Genomic DNA, 15,360 nt, shown 5'->3' with positions numbered 1-15,360 from the left:
TAAAAAAAAATTACAAAAAAAAAGGAAAAACAATATGTTTATTTGGTTTTCTTTTTCTTTCTTTATCTTTCTGGGTGATTGCACCTAACTAGTGTCGCCACAGAAATCAAAAGAGGGCTCATTTGAATTCCAGTTCAAAGCTCTAGTGCCCTTTTTAAGCAAAAAAAAAACCTGGGTTGAAGAAATATGCCCAATTCTGCAATTTTCTACTATAGAAAAAAAAACTAAAAAACCTATTGCCAAGATTTCATCAAGCAGAAATTAATTCTAAGATGGTCAATCGGTTTATAAGTATTTAAAAAGCTATATGGAGGGAGAATTGTCCTCCTTACCTCTCTTACTTCGAAAAAATATATTAGTAATAAGGATGCAATATGGACGCTGAAGGGGCGAGCAATCTTAAAAAGAGAAATTATACATAGGTGCCACTATCTGAGTATTTTTAGTTTAGACCAAAATATGATGATCTTACCAGCACAAAGGAAAAGAAGCGGCCAGCATCCTTCAGAAGAAATATACGTCCAGTGACCCTCACCCCCCCCAAATCAAAATTTATACACCATGACGTGAAAACCCTATTTTGTGTCTCAGGCCTCTTCCCAATCTCCTAAAAATACTGTTTTTGCGTTTGTCGAGTTAAAATCCTATCTACAACATCTAAAAAGGGTTTCGAGGAGCTATCAAGAATTTTTTTTTGAAAAAACGTGCTAAGGTATATGGAAGCTAAACATTAACCCTGAAAACAAACTTCTTTTTAAAGTACCACAAAGGTTGAATCGAGTGAAATTGAATGTAGAATTGAATTGATAAAATAAGTTTTAAATAAGTTTTTCATGAACCGATAAAAAGAACTATCCAAGAAACATCCATACAGAAATTTTGAGATAAATACACTAGATGATATAAAATTCAGAGTCTTTATCTTTATCAAAACTGAAGATTTATTACTCTTTATCATTCTTATTACTAATCTTACTATTATTAGTTAGTTTTTTACCTTTTTATTTGTTATACTAGTTTTATTTACCCTATTAATTTAAACTTATCCTACTAATTTTAATATTTGTTTTTATCGAAAACTCATTGTTTAGCTTACAAATTATATTTCTCAATTTAAATTAATTAATTCAATAATTAAGGACAATTACCTAAATCTTTCGATTTTATTTATTATATTCATTTATTTGAATCATACTATTATTGCTCTTATTATGCTACTTTTTGTGTTATTAATTTTATTAGCAAGTGAAAAAAGGAGTGACTTGAAATGTCTCCATAGTTTATGTGTGCTGCATTGATAATCAGTAGGTTCAGTTTTTGTCAAAAACAAGGTAAGACATGTTTTCTAGGGATCTCTGAATAGTGTTTCAGTTCTGGGCTCCTCTCCCCTCTTATCTAAAAAAAGAAATGAAATTTCAAAACTAAGTTTTCGATAATTTATTACACTTTATGAGAAATTCGCTTATATTTGCGGCTTATCAAAGCTTTGGCCTCTCTCTCTCTCTCTCTCTCTCTCTCTCTCTCTCTCTCTCTCTCTCTCTCTCTCTCTCTCTCTCTCTCTCTCTCTCTCTCTCTCTCCTCTCTCTCTCTCTCTCTCTCTCTCTCTCTCTCTCCTCTCTCTCTTTCACAAATTGAGGGGGAAAAATGGATCGGCCCCCTTTTGGCTCTCTCTTTCCCTAAAATCTTCTCGAACTTAGTCAGTTTCTACTTTCTCACTTACGTATCCTTTATGTGTCCCTTATTTGTCCTTGTGTATTCTTTATATATCCTAAAGTAACCCCTACGATTTTCTTGAATTCCTACTTGTCCCCTTATGTAACCCTTATGCTATGCATCGTTGACCTTTATACATTTTTTTTTATATCTTATCTATGTGCCCCTCCTTATTTTGTATGTATCTTTTATGTTTCCTTTATATATCCTTAAGTATCCGTTTCCCTCGTGATTTTCTTCAGTTCCCACTTTTTCCCTTACATAACCCTTATGCTATGTATCGTCGATATGTATACATTTTTTCTTGCATCTTATCTACTGTCATCTGGTATCATCAGATGTTATTTTCAAAAATACAGTATGTACTCTCTCCTCTTTTACAACTTAAAAGTGGAAATTGCAGCCTTTTACGTAACGTCTGAAAAGTCAGGGCGTTTTTCTGGCAAAAAAAGAAAAGAAAAAAAAACGCATGACTCACCAGTGCTCAAGTTTGAGTCTTGTTTGATAACATCTCCCTGGTCAATTGTAGATACTTGCTGAGGCACAGAGGCACTTTTAAACTGTTGACCTGGATGTGCAAGACCCAACCCAAAAGGTCCAGAGGTGTGATCCATTTTCAATATCATAGTCCCCTCGCCAGGTATAGGGGTCGTCGGGGTTGTAGGCGTACTCGGATTGGGCATATAACCTGGTACAGGGGCTGATATATTCACAATCGGGTTAGGATGAACATGAGAATTCACTTCAGAGGAATTTCCAACAGGTATAAAATTCTGAAACGAAAGGGTAGTTAGACTGGCAAAAGTGGCAATAGCAGAAAAAGAAAGCACAATAGAATCATAGAATCTTCGGAGTCCCTTTCCATCGCAAGTCATATTTTTACCAAGAACAACGATGGAATTAACTTAACAGGTGTTGTTTCACTGTCATTTTAAAATGATCTGCCTCTATTGAACTGTTGTTTGTACGTCATGGAAAGGCAGTGTGACCCATGATTTTCTTAAGACGGCCATGTTCTTTGAGTACTATATCTATAATATTGCTGCAGCGACAGGATACTTGTGACTTAGGAAGTGTAAAAAGAAATTCTACATTATCCCTAAACATCCCTGGATAGAACACGAAAATTAATAGAAAATGAACCTCCACATGGAGAGTGGGAATCTTAGTATTATTTGATTCCCCCCCCCTCCCTAGCCTTTGATTATGACAAAAGCGAATTTTCAAGTGACTTCAATGGGGTAAAATATTCATATCAACGTGAGCCACGAGGTAAAACAGAGAGAAAGAGAGAGAGGTAGTGACACTCTTGAGCTCTGGGCACCCTACCAATCCTAACCTAACCTAATACAAGGGTTGAAATGGCAATTTGAAAACTTCCCTTCAATGTAAAGCTATCCCCTTTGTAACCTAAATCATTTTTGAGCATTGTTTCGACATCCTAAACAAGTTTTATCAGCTGTTTACCAATCACTAAGCATGTAAAGTGAGCATATCCAGACCAAAATAACTATCCCTAGAATGTCAATTATTGCACTAATTAAAGGATCCGAGGGACAAAAGAATACAAATAGAAGAGCCGCATTTTTAACGGTGCCCTCCACCCCCCCCCCCCTCCAACACTAATTGTGCATCCGTCCCTGCGTGGTAGTAAATAATCACAGGGGTTTGACAAACAACTTTTTTTTAATGTTTTTGCAGAATTTTCTCCAGTTTCCTACAATTGTCATAAACTGCACATGTTTGCTAAGTTTCACCTTGCTGGTTCGATGAATTCTCAGCTGAATTCTGTGCCGATGAATTTTCAACTGAATTCCACCATAATAAATTTACACGTCAAGATTTCAAAATAGCCAAAGCGAAGGGAATTACGGTAAATCCTGAAAATCGATGATATTTCAGGGAAGTGTGGGTCTGGGAGTCCAGCTCTCAGATTAAGTGTCTTGTTGCACAAGAAAACCAACGTCATTATTGTCTAAAAAGGAACTGGAAACTTAATTGTGCGTCGTTTTTCTTCTTTATTCACTTAGTGGCAACGACGACAGAACGATTCAATAAGAATGAACGAATTTTACAAAACAAAACAGTGTGGACAAGAGCTCACATATGGAAAAGCGAACAAACTTAACGCAAATCTCTTTAAAGAAGCATTTTCAAGTGAGTAAAAAAGAAAGGCAGGAACAGTCCTAATTCTATTCTCTTTGAGGGGCGCCCACTTTCCGCCACCTGGTGTATAACTAAGGACGCTAAATGTACCTCGCAGTTCCGCCATGAATGCCACAGTTTTTGTCACACTTGTCACACACTGTCTGATTTGTGAAAGTGTGCACCCCTTGAATCTCTTACGAATCTAGTCTTTATTGCAGCTAAACTATTGATCAACTTTAATTCAAAACATCAATAGCATATCGAGGATACCAGCTTGGAAAGGATATGGCTTCTTTCTGGGAGGCTATGGCAAAGGAGTGTATCATTTAATAAGCTTCCATCCCCTTGGCTATGCAAATAATTTCTGTGCAAAAGAAAAATGTCCTACCAAAAGAATAGATGTCTATTATACACTATTGACATCTCTGAAACTAACTACTTTTTTATAGGGGAATAGATCAGAATTAACAATTAGTGTAGCTTAAGACCCTAGGGACAAAATGGGTCATACCAACTAAAAAGGCCAAATTTTCTGTGCGATATTACAATAGCTTTTACACAGCATCTATAGTCAAAAAATAACCTTGTCGATAATCTTTGTAACTTCAAAAGTGCTCTAGTGAATACACAGAAGAAAAAAATCAACAACAAATATCTAGGTACTTTCAAAGATCACACTGCCTTTCAATCACAGGATGATTACACACACACCCTTAAAAAATTCAAATGGTATGATGATTTGCTGCTATTATTTATATAATCTTTTTAACTTCAAAAGATAATACACTGACGAAAAAACAACAAATATCTAGGTGTTTTCAAAGACCACACTGCCTTTCAATCACAGGCTGAACACACACACCCATTCCTAAAAAAAATTCAAATGGTTTGACGATTTGCTCCTATTATTTATATTATTTTTCATAAAATTAGAATATTTTTCGCACCTTTCTCAAATGGCACAACCCCATCCCCACCCCCGAAAATATTACAACGGACGTGCCTCTTCGTATTGTCCAAACAAGTGACAGAAATATACTGTCCATCATCTAGTCTTCCAATTCATATTAGCTCAATAATACTACATATCATTGGGCAATTATGTAATTTTAGTGAATTGACTGTAGCAGCAGTAGTAGTAAATAACATAAAATATCCAGAATAGTTTTTCCGTAACCATTCTGGTTATAATTATATTTGATTCTCAGCTTTTTATTTTGGATATTAAATTGTTTACAGAGGTGCTAACTCCTTGTTTATTATTTTAGAAATTGATAGACTGAACATCTTTCCTCTTCGGCTACAATTTAAGTACAAAAAACACTAACAGCATGGGTATCTATGCAAGAGATTGTTGGGGGAGGGGGATTGAATTATAAACACTAAGTGCATTTGACAAATGACTGAAAAAGTTTAATATTTATGAAGAATTAAGATTAGAATTAATCATGGTGAGTGAAATAGGAGAAATTTAGGGAGTGAATAAAGTGAGTCGAGCGAGGAGATACGTAAAATAGAAAGGAATGGATAATGAAGAGAAGCATTTTAGAGCGAAAAAGCTTTTGTGTTGAACTCTTGTGATTTCTGTGCCACCACGAAAAGGGACCCTATTCGGAATGGTACCCTGAAAATAGTTAGGTAGATATTGTATTTGGGTAAATGGTTGAAGAATGATTGAGCGTTAATTGTTACAACTTAAAGATTTCCTTATGAGAAAAGTTTAAAATATATTTATTTGTAAGTGCAGGTGGTACGCAAATCCAGTTACTAGTTTCGAAAATTAAAGAAGTTAGTACTATTGAGAGGAGAGGAGGTGGGTGCAATTCACTTTTTCATGAGAGAAAAACAAAAGAATTTGAACATTAAATCCCACAGTAATGCACAACATCCCTAGAATTCAATACATGTTTTAAAGTTAAAAGAAAAAAGGCAGCTTCTTCCGGATCCCAGATTTATAAACAAGCTGAAAATTTTGAAAGGGGAGGGAGGGGGGCAATATTTACAAAAAGAGGGGTTTGTTCATCTTTTCCCCTAAATACCTAGCTTTTAATGCCTTTTCAAAAAAAAAAACTTCAAGGTCCCCCTTATCCTCCTATTTGCACGTGGCAGTCTTTATGAGAATATCTCCTTACTTTTGGTCCAAGAATCCTAGCTTCAAGTAGTTCCTGTTTTCTTGGGTCCAGTGCTTGTAAATTGTCCATTCGCTGAGCTGGAAAAAAGAATTAATTAATGAAAAGAATTAATTAATTAATTAATTAAAAAGAATTAATTAATTAAAAGAATTAAATTAATCAATGAAAGCGTATCTGATAGATACGCCTTTTGGTCAGCTGATCTTCACCTTTAAGCATTCTCTGAAAGTTCCAACTTAATAACCAAATCAATTCTGGAGATACAGGCGTACGTGCCTGTTTTATCTGTACCTTGAACATAAATAAGAACTTTGTGACTAGTACTATAATTCGTATGCTTCGTAAACCAGCCTTTGCAATCTTTCAGTACAATCGTATGTGGATGAAAAGCCACTAAGCAATTAAGCTTGCTGCTGCAATGGGCATCTTGCCAACTTATCGGTAGCATTCTGAATTGTTTACATAATTGCCGCGTGCTGGCTATGCAAAGGTATTTCAAATGAAAAGGAAGCGTAATATCTAGAAGGAAGGATTTATTAATAAAACACAAAACTGTCATTAAATAATTTTTTTTTCAAGTTGAAGGCTCATGCAAAGGGTTTGTCATTGCCGTAAATAAATGGCGCACTTTCCTTACATTTTAAAAACCATATAAAATATTGCACAATATTCCATAAAAAGCTAAAACAGCAAAATCCACGTGTAAAAAAATCGCACTTGTCCTTCTAGACTAATCTTGATTTGCGGTTAACTAATAGAAAAAAATGAATTAAACAAAAAGTATCTCCAACAACGGAAATTAATTTTAAATTAATTAATTATATTATTGACATCACAATATTATTATATTATAACATTAAAAGTATAATATATTAAATATAATTGGTGTATCATACGTTAATATAATATATCAACATAATATTTAATAATTTCATATTATGTAGATCCGTATTCATAGAAATAGCCCAGGAAAAGAAGGATTTAATTTTGTTTCAACACCATTTTTGAATGCTTTTGTAACTTCTTATGGTCCATTCATAATGAAATTTTGCGTTAATCTTGGTGTTAGTAGTGCGAATGGGACTTGAGTCAAATTTCTTTTTCGCGATTTTAAGTTTCGGAAATCCAAGGACTGTTTTAAGCATCAGACAAAATACGTATAATAATTTGTTGTTCTGAAGTTACATGGGTAAACTCAAATTAATACTGGCGAATATCATCAAATATGACACTAGTTAATATCATGCTAGATATTATCGTAATATGAATACGGAATTAATAAAATTAATTTCCATTGTTGGAGATACTTTGTCTTGTTTAATTCATTTTTTACCATCCCGTATACATCCATTCCGAGCATATCTTCAAATTACTGCTAATATATCAATCCAAATCAAAATTGAGGAGAACTAAAGGACATTCGAAGAAAAAAGGTCCAATGTTTTGGAAAGTGAATATTTGTCAGATCTTTCATTATAATTTTATCAGTTTTACCCGGAAGAGCTCTTCGGACATTTATAGGAATGATTCCTCCTCTATGAATTTGTCACAGGTGTATAATCAACTCCCAGGATGAATCAGATATTCTTATCTAGAATACCGAAATACCAACAAATGTCGGTATTTCGTCAGTTTTGCCAGGAAGAAGTCATCGGGCGTCTATAGGGCCGATTCCTCTTCTACGAGCTTGTCTGCAGCTGTATAGAATAATCCCCTCCTAGGATGGTTCGGGTATTCTTCGGATAGACATAAAACGACACGAGACGATTTCTTCTTTATTTAGCTATACATAACAAATTACCATCATCTTGTCGAAATGGGATAACTCTGAACAAAAATTAGGTATTCTTATCAACTTAAAACTCAACTTTTGGCACCATTATGCAAGTATCACAGCGAAAGCATCAAAAATGGCAAGTCTTATACAGAGATCTTTCACATGCAGAGACGAAATGCAGGTTTGCACGTACAAATCCCTAAAGCGATCCATGCTGATCACAGTAAACCACTCATATTACAACGAAGAAATGAACTCCCTGTAGAATGAACAGAGGAATGCAACAGTCCAATGTCTAAGACGCATGTTGTATCAGGACTACCTCTTGTCTTGGTTTACAGGCATTTCATATAACTGTTATCTGCGCAGTAGCCTACTTGAGTTGTTCAAACTGAGTTCGGGATGCTACGATAATGTATTGGCAAACAACACTGTCATTCTTAATAAAAACCACCTCGACGGCTATTATTTCACGTATTGGCCAACAACTTTGCCATTTTTAACAAAAGTCACCTCAATGGCTATTTTTTCAAACCTAAAGGTCAGCGATTCCATGAAGACATTGGTCATCGGACTTCCCAAACCGCTCTGTTGAAGAATAGAGCGGCCACCAAAGAAGTTTTATGCCATCGTCTTCCATCGCAGCCTTTAACAACAGATCAGATAGTTTTTACAAACTATTAAACACGAAGTAGGACAAAACTCTGAGCACTGAAGGTAAACTTCTTAGGGATCATGAAATGTCGGATTCGTGCAGGAACCATCAATTTGAGACCTGAGATACTAAATTATGTATCTTTTCTGAAGTCCTAAGAAATATTTTAGAAAAGATCAATCTTATCCGACAGAATCTGACCCAAAGGCAGGGAGAAAGGATACGGGTTTTGGGAAACTTGTCATTTGTAAATCTAACAGGCTCTGTTGTCAAATCTTGCGAAGTCTGATAGAAGTAAAAGTTAGTCTAATAGCTGCGCCTTTGGAATATTAGAATATGACACATATATTGCCATTGGGACACTTACTAAAAGGGTACTGAGTTTGTTCAATATTATCTAGATATCTAGCAGAAGGGATTATCGGAAGAACGAACTTAGAATTAACTGTCTTAGTTGTGCCTTTTGAAAGTCCATGCCCATTGTGACCACTGCAGGGGGGAGGATAAATTCTTGTCACCACGATATGTACTAGGACGGGTTGTCAGGCCTTAACAAGCTTGGTGGTAAGTAAAAGTAAGGACTGTTAGATGTTCCTGTTGTGATTTCGTACTTGATCCAGTCGAAGAGGGAGGCCTTAAATCTTTTCTCAGGGATATATACCGGAAGTGGTTATAGAATCTTAACACACTTCAACTGGAAGTAAGAACGTGCGTCTTAGTTATGCCTTTTGTGGGTCAGGACTAGATCCAAACTCTTTAGAAGAGTGAAGGGGTGGTACCCAAGTTCAGTGAATCGAAACAGTGGCTACTAATTTTGGCGAATATCAACGATACTTAATTCTTTTTAAGAGATTGACGTTGTTATGAAAGTCAGAAATAGCAATTGACGAACTACGTCTACTATTTTGAAATGAAAAATAGATTCAAACTCTTTGGGGTAGGCTGACCATAATTTCTAGTAAAAGACATCTTTCAGGAGGGGTTTTGTAATCCCAACCAAACTCTAATTGAGTAAGATCTATATTCAAATGGAGTAAATATTGATCAAATATTCAACCAAATATTTGTTTCAGCATTCAAAGAACTTTGGAGGAAAACATGAGCAGCCAAAACGTCCATATTTTTGTTCTTCAAAGTCCGCACTTGATCATACCTGTTCTGGGTCGGGGGAGTCCCAACATTGTTGTTATCATTACCTACAAAATTGGGCTGCCATGCCTAAGCAAAACTTCATGTGGGTAAAAAAAAAACTATTCTCCTAGTCGTGTTTGCCGGAGTCATAGCGTTTCCTAAACCTTACAGATGATGGAGGGAGGGGGTGCTAACCAATTATAATCAGAACATTTACCATTCTACCATCACGGGGTGTCATATTTCAACAAAATTTGGAGGAAAATGAAAAACCGTTTCTACGTAGTGGTTTTCCAAGGCCCGAGCACGATCAGACCCCTCTCGGATGTCCGTAAACTCTTTTACTCGGGACCTCTACCAGAGGATATTTTTGAATTTCAAGAAAATTAAGGGGAAAGGGTGACAGGCACTTAAACTCTAGTCATCTCCATCAGCGGCTATTAAATCTTGAACAGACAAGAGTCGAGAGTAACACTTACTGTTTTAAGCACGCCTTTTTGGAGCCCAGAATATCCAGCCTCTTCAGTAGCAATTGAATGGAGGGGGCTAAATTCTTGGCCAAAATCCTTCTAAAAGGAGGGAACGTCATGTCCAAGCCAAACTTTGTGGGAAATAAGAGCAATACCCGTAGTTCCTTTTTATGGTTTTCATCTCATCCAACCTTCGTGTTAGTGAGTAAAATAGGGGATTACTTTTTTTCCGCCTAATTACTAGGTGGCCTTCCAAACTTGCGGTAGGATATTGGATTGGCCTCTATTTGGTAATACGGGACCGGAGATTCACAGAGCTTGGAATTACGTAGAGATAGCGTCCCGGCAAACTCAAGGAAGAAAAATAAGGTGGACTTGTGGAATCCATTCTTCAAAATGGTAAACAGCTATATTAATGGTCTCGGGTATCCATGCTCAGTCAGACCTCAGTGAGGAAGGGGCTAAATTCGTGTCACCTATATCAATAATACTGGCCTGTTTTCTCTCAATAGGGATTAGCTGTTAGAACTTTTGTTATGCCTTTAAAAAGCTTAGTTCCAATCCCCTATACCCTGTCGCTTGTTTTGCTCCACAGCCAAGATTCATGAGACACAGGTACTGCAACACTTCATAGGGCTGCACAGGACTGCACAACACCTCACAGGTACTGCAACACGTCTTGTTTTCAAAGAATTTAAGCTGAGAACTATACAATATAAAGCAAAAAGATGGGCAAATTAATCGGCAAAGCCTTTTTTTTATCTAAGCTCTACTGTAAAGACCTGAGGAATTGAAGGGAGCTTATATCTTATAGAGGATAATTTCTGTTCGTTTTAAGTTTTAGCGTGACTCTTCCATTAAAAAGAATCTAATTTCTTGAGGCTTTTAAGAAACAGTATTTATCCTGTATTATCCTAACGTATTATCCTGTTTGTAATAGTACTATAGCAGCCAAACTTTACGTAGGCACAGGGAGATTTCGTAGGGGCATATACCACTGCCAAAAAGTGCGTTTTTACACCAAAATTTTCAAATTGCCCTAAGGTCCATCAACTAACTCTAAGAGAGGGGGGGCTGATTCTTCTTATCTTTCTCTGTTTTAAGATATAATCTAATTTATTTCTATAGTCGCAGGGAGGGGGCGTCCCTTCGAAGACAAAACATCTACTTTCCTTCCTCAATTCTGCGTAGACATCCAGTATGGATAGAACCTTATTATCCAAGTTTTTGGCGAAATCTTTTAAGAATCATTTTCGGAACATTCAACAAAAAAGAAATAACTGACTAGTTGTTTTTGCTTATTCCCAACGGCTATTTTCTAGGAATCGTAGGTAACATTAGAAGATGCTATAGAAATCGATTAACTTTGCAAAGGAAATGTGAAAGATTATTTTACCAGGAATTTGTTATCGCAATATTAAACAAACAAAAAATGATTTCACAAGAAGCTATAAGCACAATAATTAACAATTCGACAAAAAGCTAGCCCACAGTCAACATTCCTGCTTCCCCTTAACGCCAAATGCACAAAGTATATGGAATTTACAAGGACATATTTTAGAATTAACACATCATTATAAAAATGAAAACTAAGGGAACTCCATTGGTTAGTTCTTTGATCTAAGGGCTGAAAATGCCTTTCCAAAAATAAAATAAGGGCTTTTTTATTTTTTCCTTTTTGCAATTCTTCTGAGGTTGATGAAACTCAAAAAAACTGTTTAAAAAAAGGATAGAATTTATGTTTGTATTTTCATCCACACGCTTCTGCCGTCCTATATAAAAAAAGATTAAGGGCAAAATTCAAGTTATTAGCCTATTAACTTCAAAAAGGCGCGAGGAAGTTTTACATAGAAATGAGGGCAATCCTTCACCAGGATCCTTCCACTGGCGTCGATTGCGGGGGAAGGGTGCAGGGGGGCCTGTGACTCCAGAATTTTGGAAAATACCTTTTTGGGGAATATCTTCGGTGGATAATGCCTTTTTTGGGGTAGGCGTTTTGATTGAAAAATTAAATAACGACATATTTAGCCCCCCCCCTCTAGATCACGAGAAAATACTTCTCCCTCCCCCTAAATATCCATGAATTGAAGCCACAGGAAACACTCGTGAAAGAAACACTATATAAAAAAAGAGCAGTACAATTATTCAAAGCTTTTTCCAATATGATCTTTCCTAACATGACAATTACGACCCACCCCTCCTTCTACTGGGGCCATATATAGTCGTAGGCTACATACAGGGTTTGGAAAAGTGCTGATTAAAATTAAAAAAGAAACTGAAAATGTGATGAATAGAAATTTCCAGCATATTGTAAAGTAAGAATTGTGTTATTAAAGTGTTTTCTCGTAAAATTTTGTATATAGCCGTGAGCTACATCTAAACCTATTAGGGAGGGGGGACTGTCATTTTAGGGTAGATCATATTTAGAAAGTACTTTATACGCATGATTTTATGAGTAACAGTTTCTCAGAATATTTCTGCGGGTCTGCTGCTAATAGGCCATTCTATTCCAATTTTTATCTTATATTTATTCTAATTGTACTTATAGCCTTCTAAAAATTCCGCGAGATTTCTGGTTAACTAGCCCCGATATTTTGCCGAGCCTGGCCTCCATTTATTTATTTATTTCTATACCCTTGATTCCCAACGTGGGGTGCAGGTCCCATCGAAGCGGCATGGCATTTTGTGGATCATTGGCAGGGCGTGCACCCTTTGGCTAGCTAGAGCCTACATCAGAGCCTTAATTTAGAAAAAACAATACGTGAATGCCGTCACACTTATATGCATTTAAAGAGCAAAAGATATATGATAGCAGTTCAATAACGTAATGATTTGCGTAAAAGGTGTTTTATACAGACAATATTTTTCATTAGCATAAGAAATGCCAAGGAGATGACCCGAGTTAGAACACCAAGTTATTGACCTTTTAAGCTTCTTTCAGGTGAATACACGAAAATTATTGAATAAGTAAATTCAAATACAAAGCGGGGGGGGTGGATGAGGATTTTAGAAATGACTAGGCAGGCCATGGCACGAAATCATTTGGGAACATTGCTCTATACGCTCTGATTTTTGAGCCTAATGCTGATCAAAATTCTAGACGTGATAGTACCTAAACACGGGTAAAAAAAAACTTAACCTAAACTTAGTTTTTTTTTAACTTAGTCCTAAACATACAAAAAAAATCATACAAGTTCAAACGGATAAAATAAAAAAAAAAAAAAATCAAGACCTGTACAAATTCTGACAAATAAATATAACTAAAGACATCTTCCGATGGGCACCATTTCTCTCTAAAGACGACCTCTAGTTCTTAAGCACAAAAAGACTTTGTAGTTACAAATCAAATCCAAAAACTAATATTATTTGACAATCAGTAAAAGAAATATACTAGATGAGAGGTTTTTGATAAGCATGGGCTTTAGACGTAATGGTATGTATTTGGCAAAGTGTCTTGACAGAATGAACAAAGCCTTTGGGCGGTAGATCATACCCAATCTTGAAAATTTCGGCTCGGTCAAAATCAGATCCGAGATTACAAAAGTCAACTGTTTGGCCGGAATCGAATCAAGAGCATTGCAAAATACTCACACACACACACACAAAAAAAAATAAAAAACACAATAAAATGCTTTTAGCAACCGTGTGTACCTGGCCGCAGTCGCACACAGAGAAATTGGAGGGGTGTACGAGAATTTAATCTCGAGAGCAAGGAACCTGAAGACACAGACGAGAGTGTTTTCCCACCCTTAGGTACATATATGTACAGGTACATTAGGTACCCGTTGTGAGTTCTTCAGACTAATCTTAGGAGGAAAAAATCCCCTTGAGGTACATGTATCTTTGAATAGTTTCCGACAAGTAGAGAACGATTTGGCGAATTTACCTCAAATTTACACCTGTACGCAAGAGGGGTGCGGGGGGGTCCGTTTAATATCCAACTGTATTTGTTTTGTTTTTTTTAAGCATTCATTTAAGATAATATTAAAAATCATATACTTGCCTTTTCTCCGTGTGAAGAGCGATAACAAAATAAGAAAAAAAAAGAGGATCAACATGGCAAAGGCAGCTCCATATTTGAACAGGGAAAAGGAGAAGGGGACGTTCTCTGATGCCCCCCTCCCCTCGTCGCTAGGATTTGTGCGAACCTCTAAACGACTTAGAGTTGATATTTTTGAAGAAAACTAAGGAATATATAAGAACAACAAGTTAGAAGGAAGTATGATAAAGCCCAAACCACCAATAAAATGACAAGTCGTATTAGTAGCAACAGAAATTACCCACATCCACCAAAAAATAAAATCAGAGCATTAGAATCTGCCCCCTCAAGAAAATCCGACTCAAAGTACCCCCTCCCCCAATTGACACAACAATTTGGCTCAAATAAAAAATGTGTTACTACATCAGTTAATAAAACGGGAAAACGAATTTGTTCAGTGGGTGATAAAAAATAATTTCATCAGTAAGGACTTTTTTATATATAAATGTATCAGTTAGGCATAGAAGTGTAATAATAATAGAGTTTGTTCGTTGCAGTCAGGAGACACAGTGAAAACTGTTTAAGTGTATTAACATAACATTCTTAGTGAAAACCAAATACCCGCAAGGGCTACGAAGGCAGTCCAACAATCAGGATTAGATAAGAACTTGGGTGTATTCACTCTTCAGCTAAAGTCAATGTTTTCGTTTCTCTTTCGACAAAGCCCTGTAAGCTGCAAACGTTGAACATCCTTGCCCTGAACCGACCTGATTGGAGCAATTGCTCCCAGCCATGTTTGGGCGTCTCAGCCAGCAATGCTAATCCAGGGATCGCGGAAAACAGTGGCCAGCAAAAACAAGAGGGCAACAAAGCAGTCACGTTTGAACAAGGGAAAACGGAACACTTGCTGCACTTGCTCTTGCACTTCTCTTGCCTACCGTTAATGTTTACGTTTTTCGTTCAACGCAGCCCAGAAAACTGCAGAGGTTGAACACTCAAAACCGACCATATTGGATCAACTGCTCCATGCTATGTTCCAGCCCCTCTTGCTGGAACACTTGCTGCACTTACTCTTGCACACGGCACTTCAGAGGTTGAACGCTCAAAACCGACCATATTGGATCAACTGCTCCGTGCTATGTTCCAGCCCCTCTTGCTGGAACACTTGCTGCACTTACTCTTGCACACTGCACTTCAGAGGTTGAACGCTCAAAACCGACCATATTGGATCAATTACTACATGCTACGTTCCAGCATCTCAAGGTGTGAAACTGAAATCCTTGTGCATTATACTGCGACCCAGATGACCTTAGTTCATCAAATTCATTGCACAAAATTTTGGCAGAAAATAAGAC

General features: G+C 36.6%; 1 protein-coding gene across 12 annotated transcripts in view; it reads right to left on the bottom strand.

Annotated features, from left to right (window-relative positions):
* Positions 1–15,360, bottom strand: part of LOC136038845 (serine/threonine-protein kinase tousled-like 2) — a 119,121-nt gene that overhangs the window by 52,218 nt on the left and 51,543 nt on the right. For 10 of the 12 annotated variants that reach the window (XM_065722263.1, XM_065722267.1, XM_065722268.1 and 7 more), the window contains 2 exons: positions 5,994–6,070; positions 2,192–2,486 (listed from right to left, as the gene is read on the bottom strand). In XM_065722263.1, the coding sequence (XP_065578335.1) occupies positions 2,192–2,486; positions 5,994–6,062 (364 nt within the window). In that variant the 5' untranslated portion in view covers positions 6,063–6,070. Of the gene's footprint in view, positions 1–2,191; positions 2,487–5,993; positions 6,071–13,258; positions 13,423–15,360 lie in introns of those variants that run through there. The other 2 variants (XM_065722270.1, XM_065722266.1) reach the window with 2 other exon arrangements.

The sequence above is a fragment of the Artemia franciscana genome, chromosome 18, assembly GCF_032884065.1.
Source record: "Artemia franciscana chromosome 18, ASM3288406v1, whole genome shotgun sequence".
NCBI lineage: Eukaryota > Metazoa > Arthropoda > Branchiopoda > Anostraca > Artemiidae > Artemia > Artemia franciscana.
Note: the sequence above shows the minus strand (reverse complement) of the source record. Positions and strands in the feature narration are given on the sequence as shown.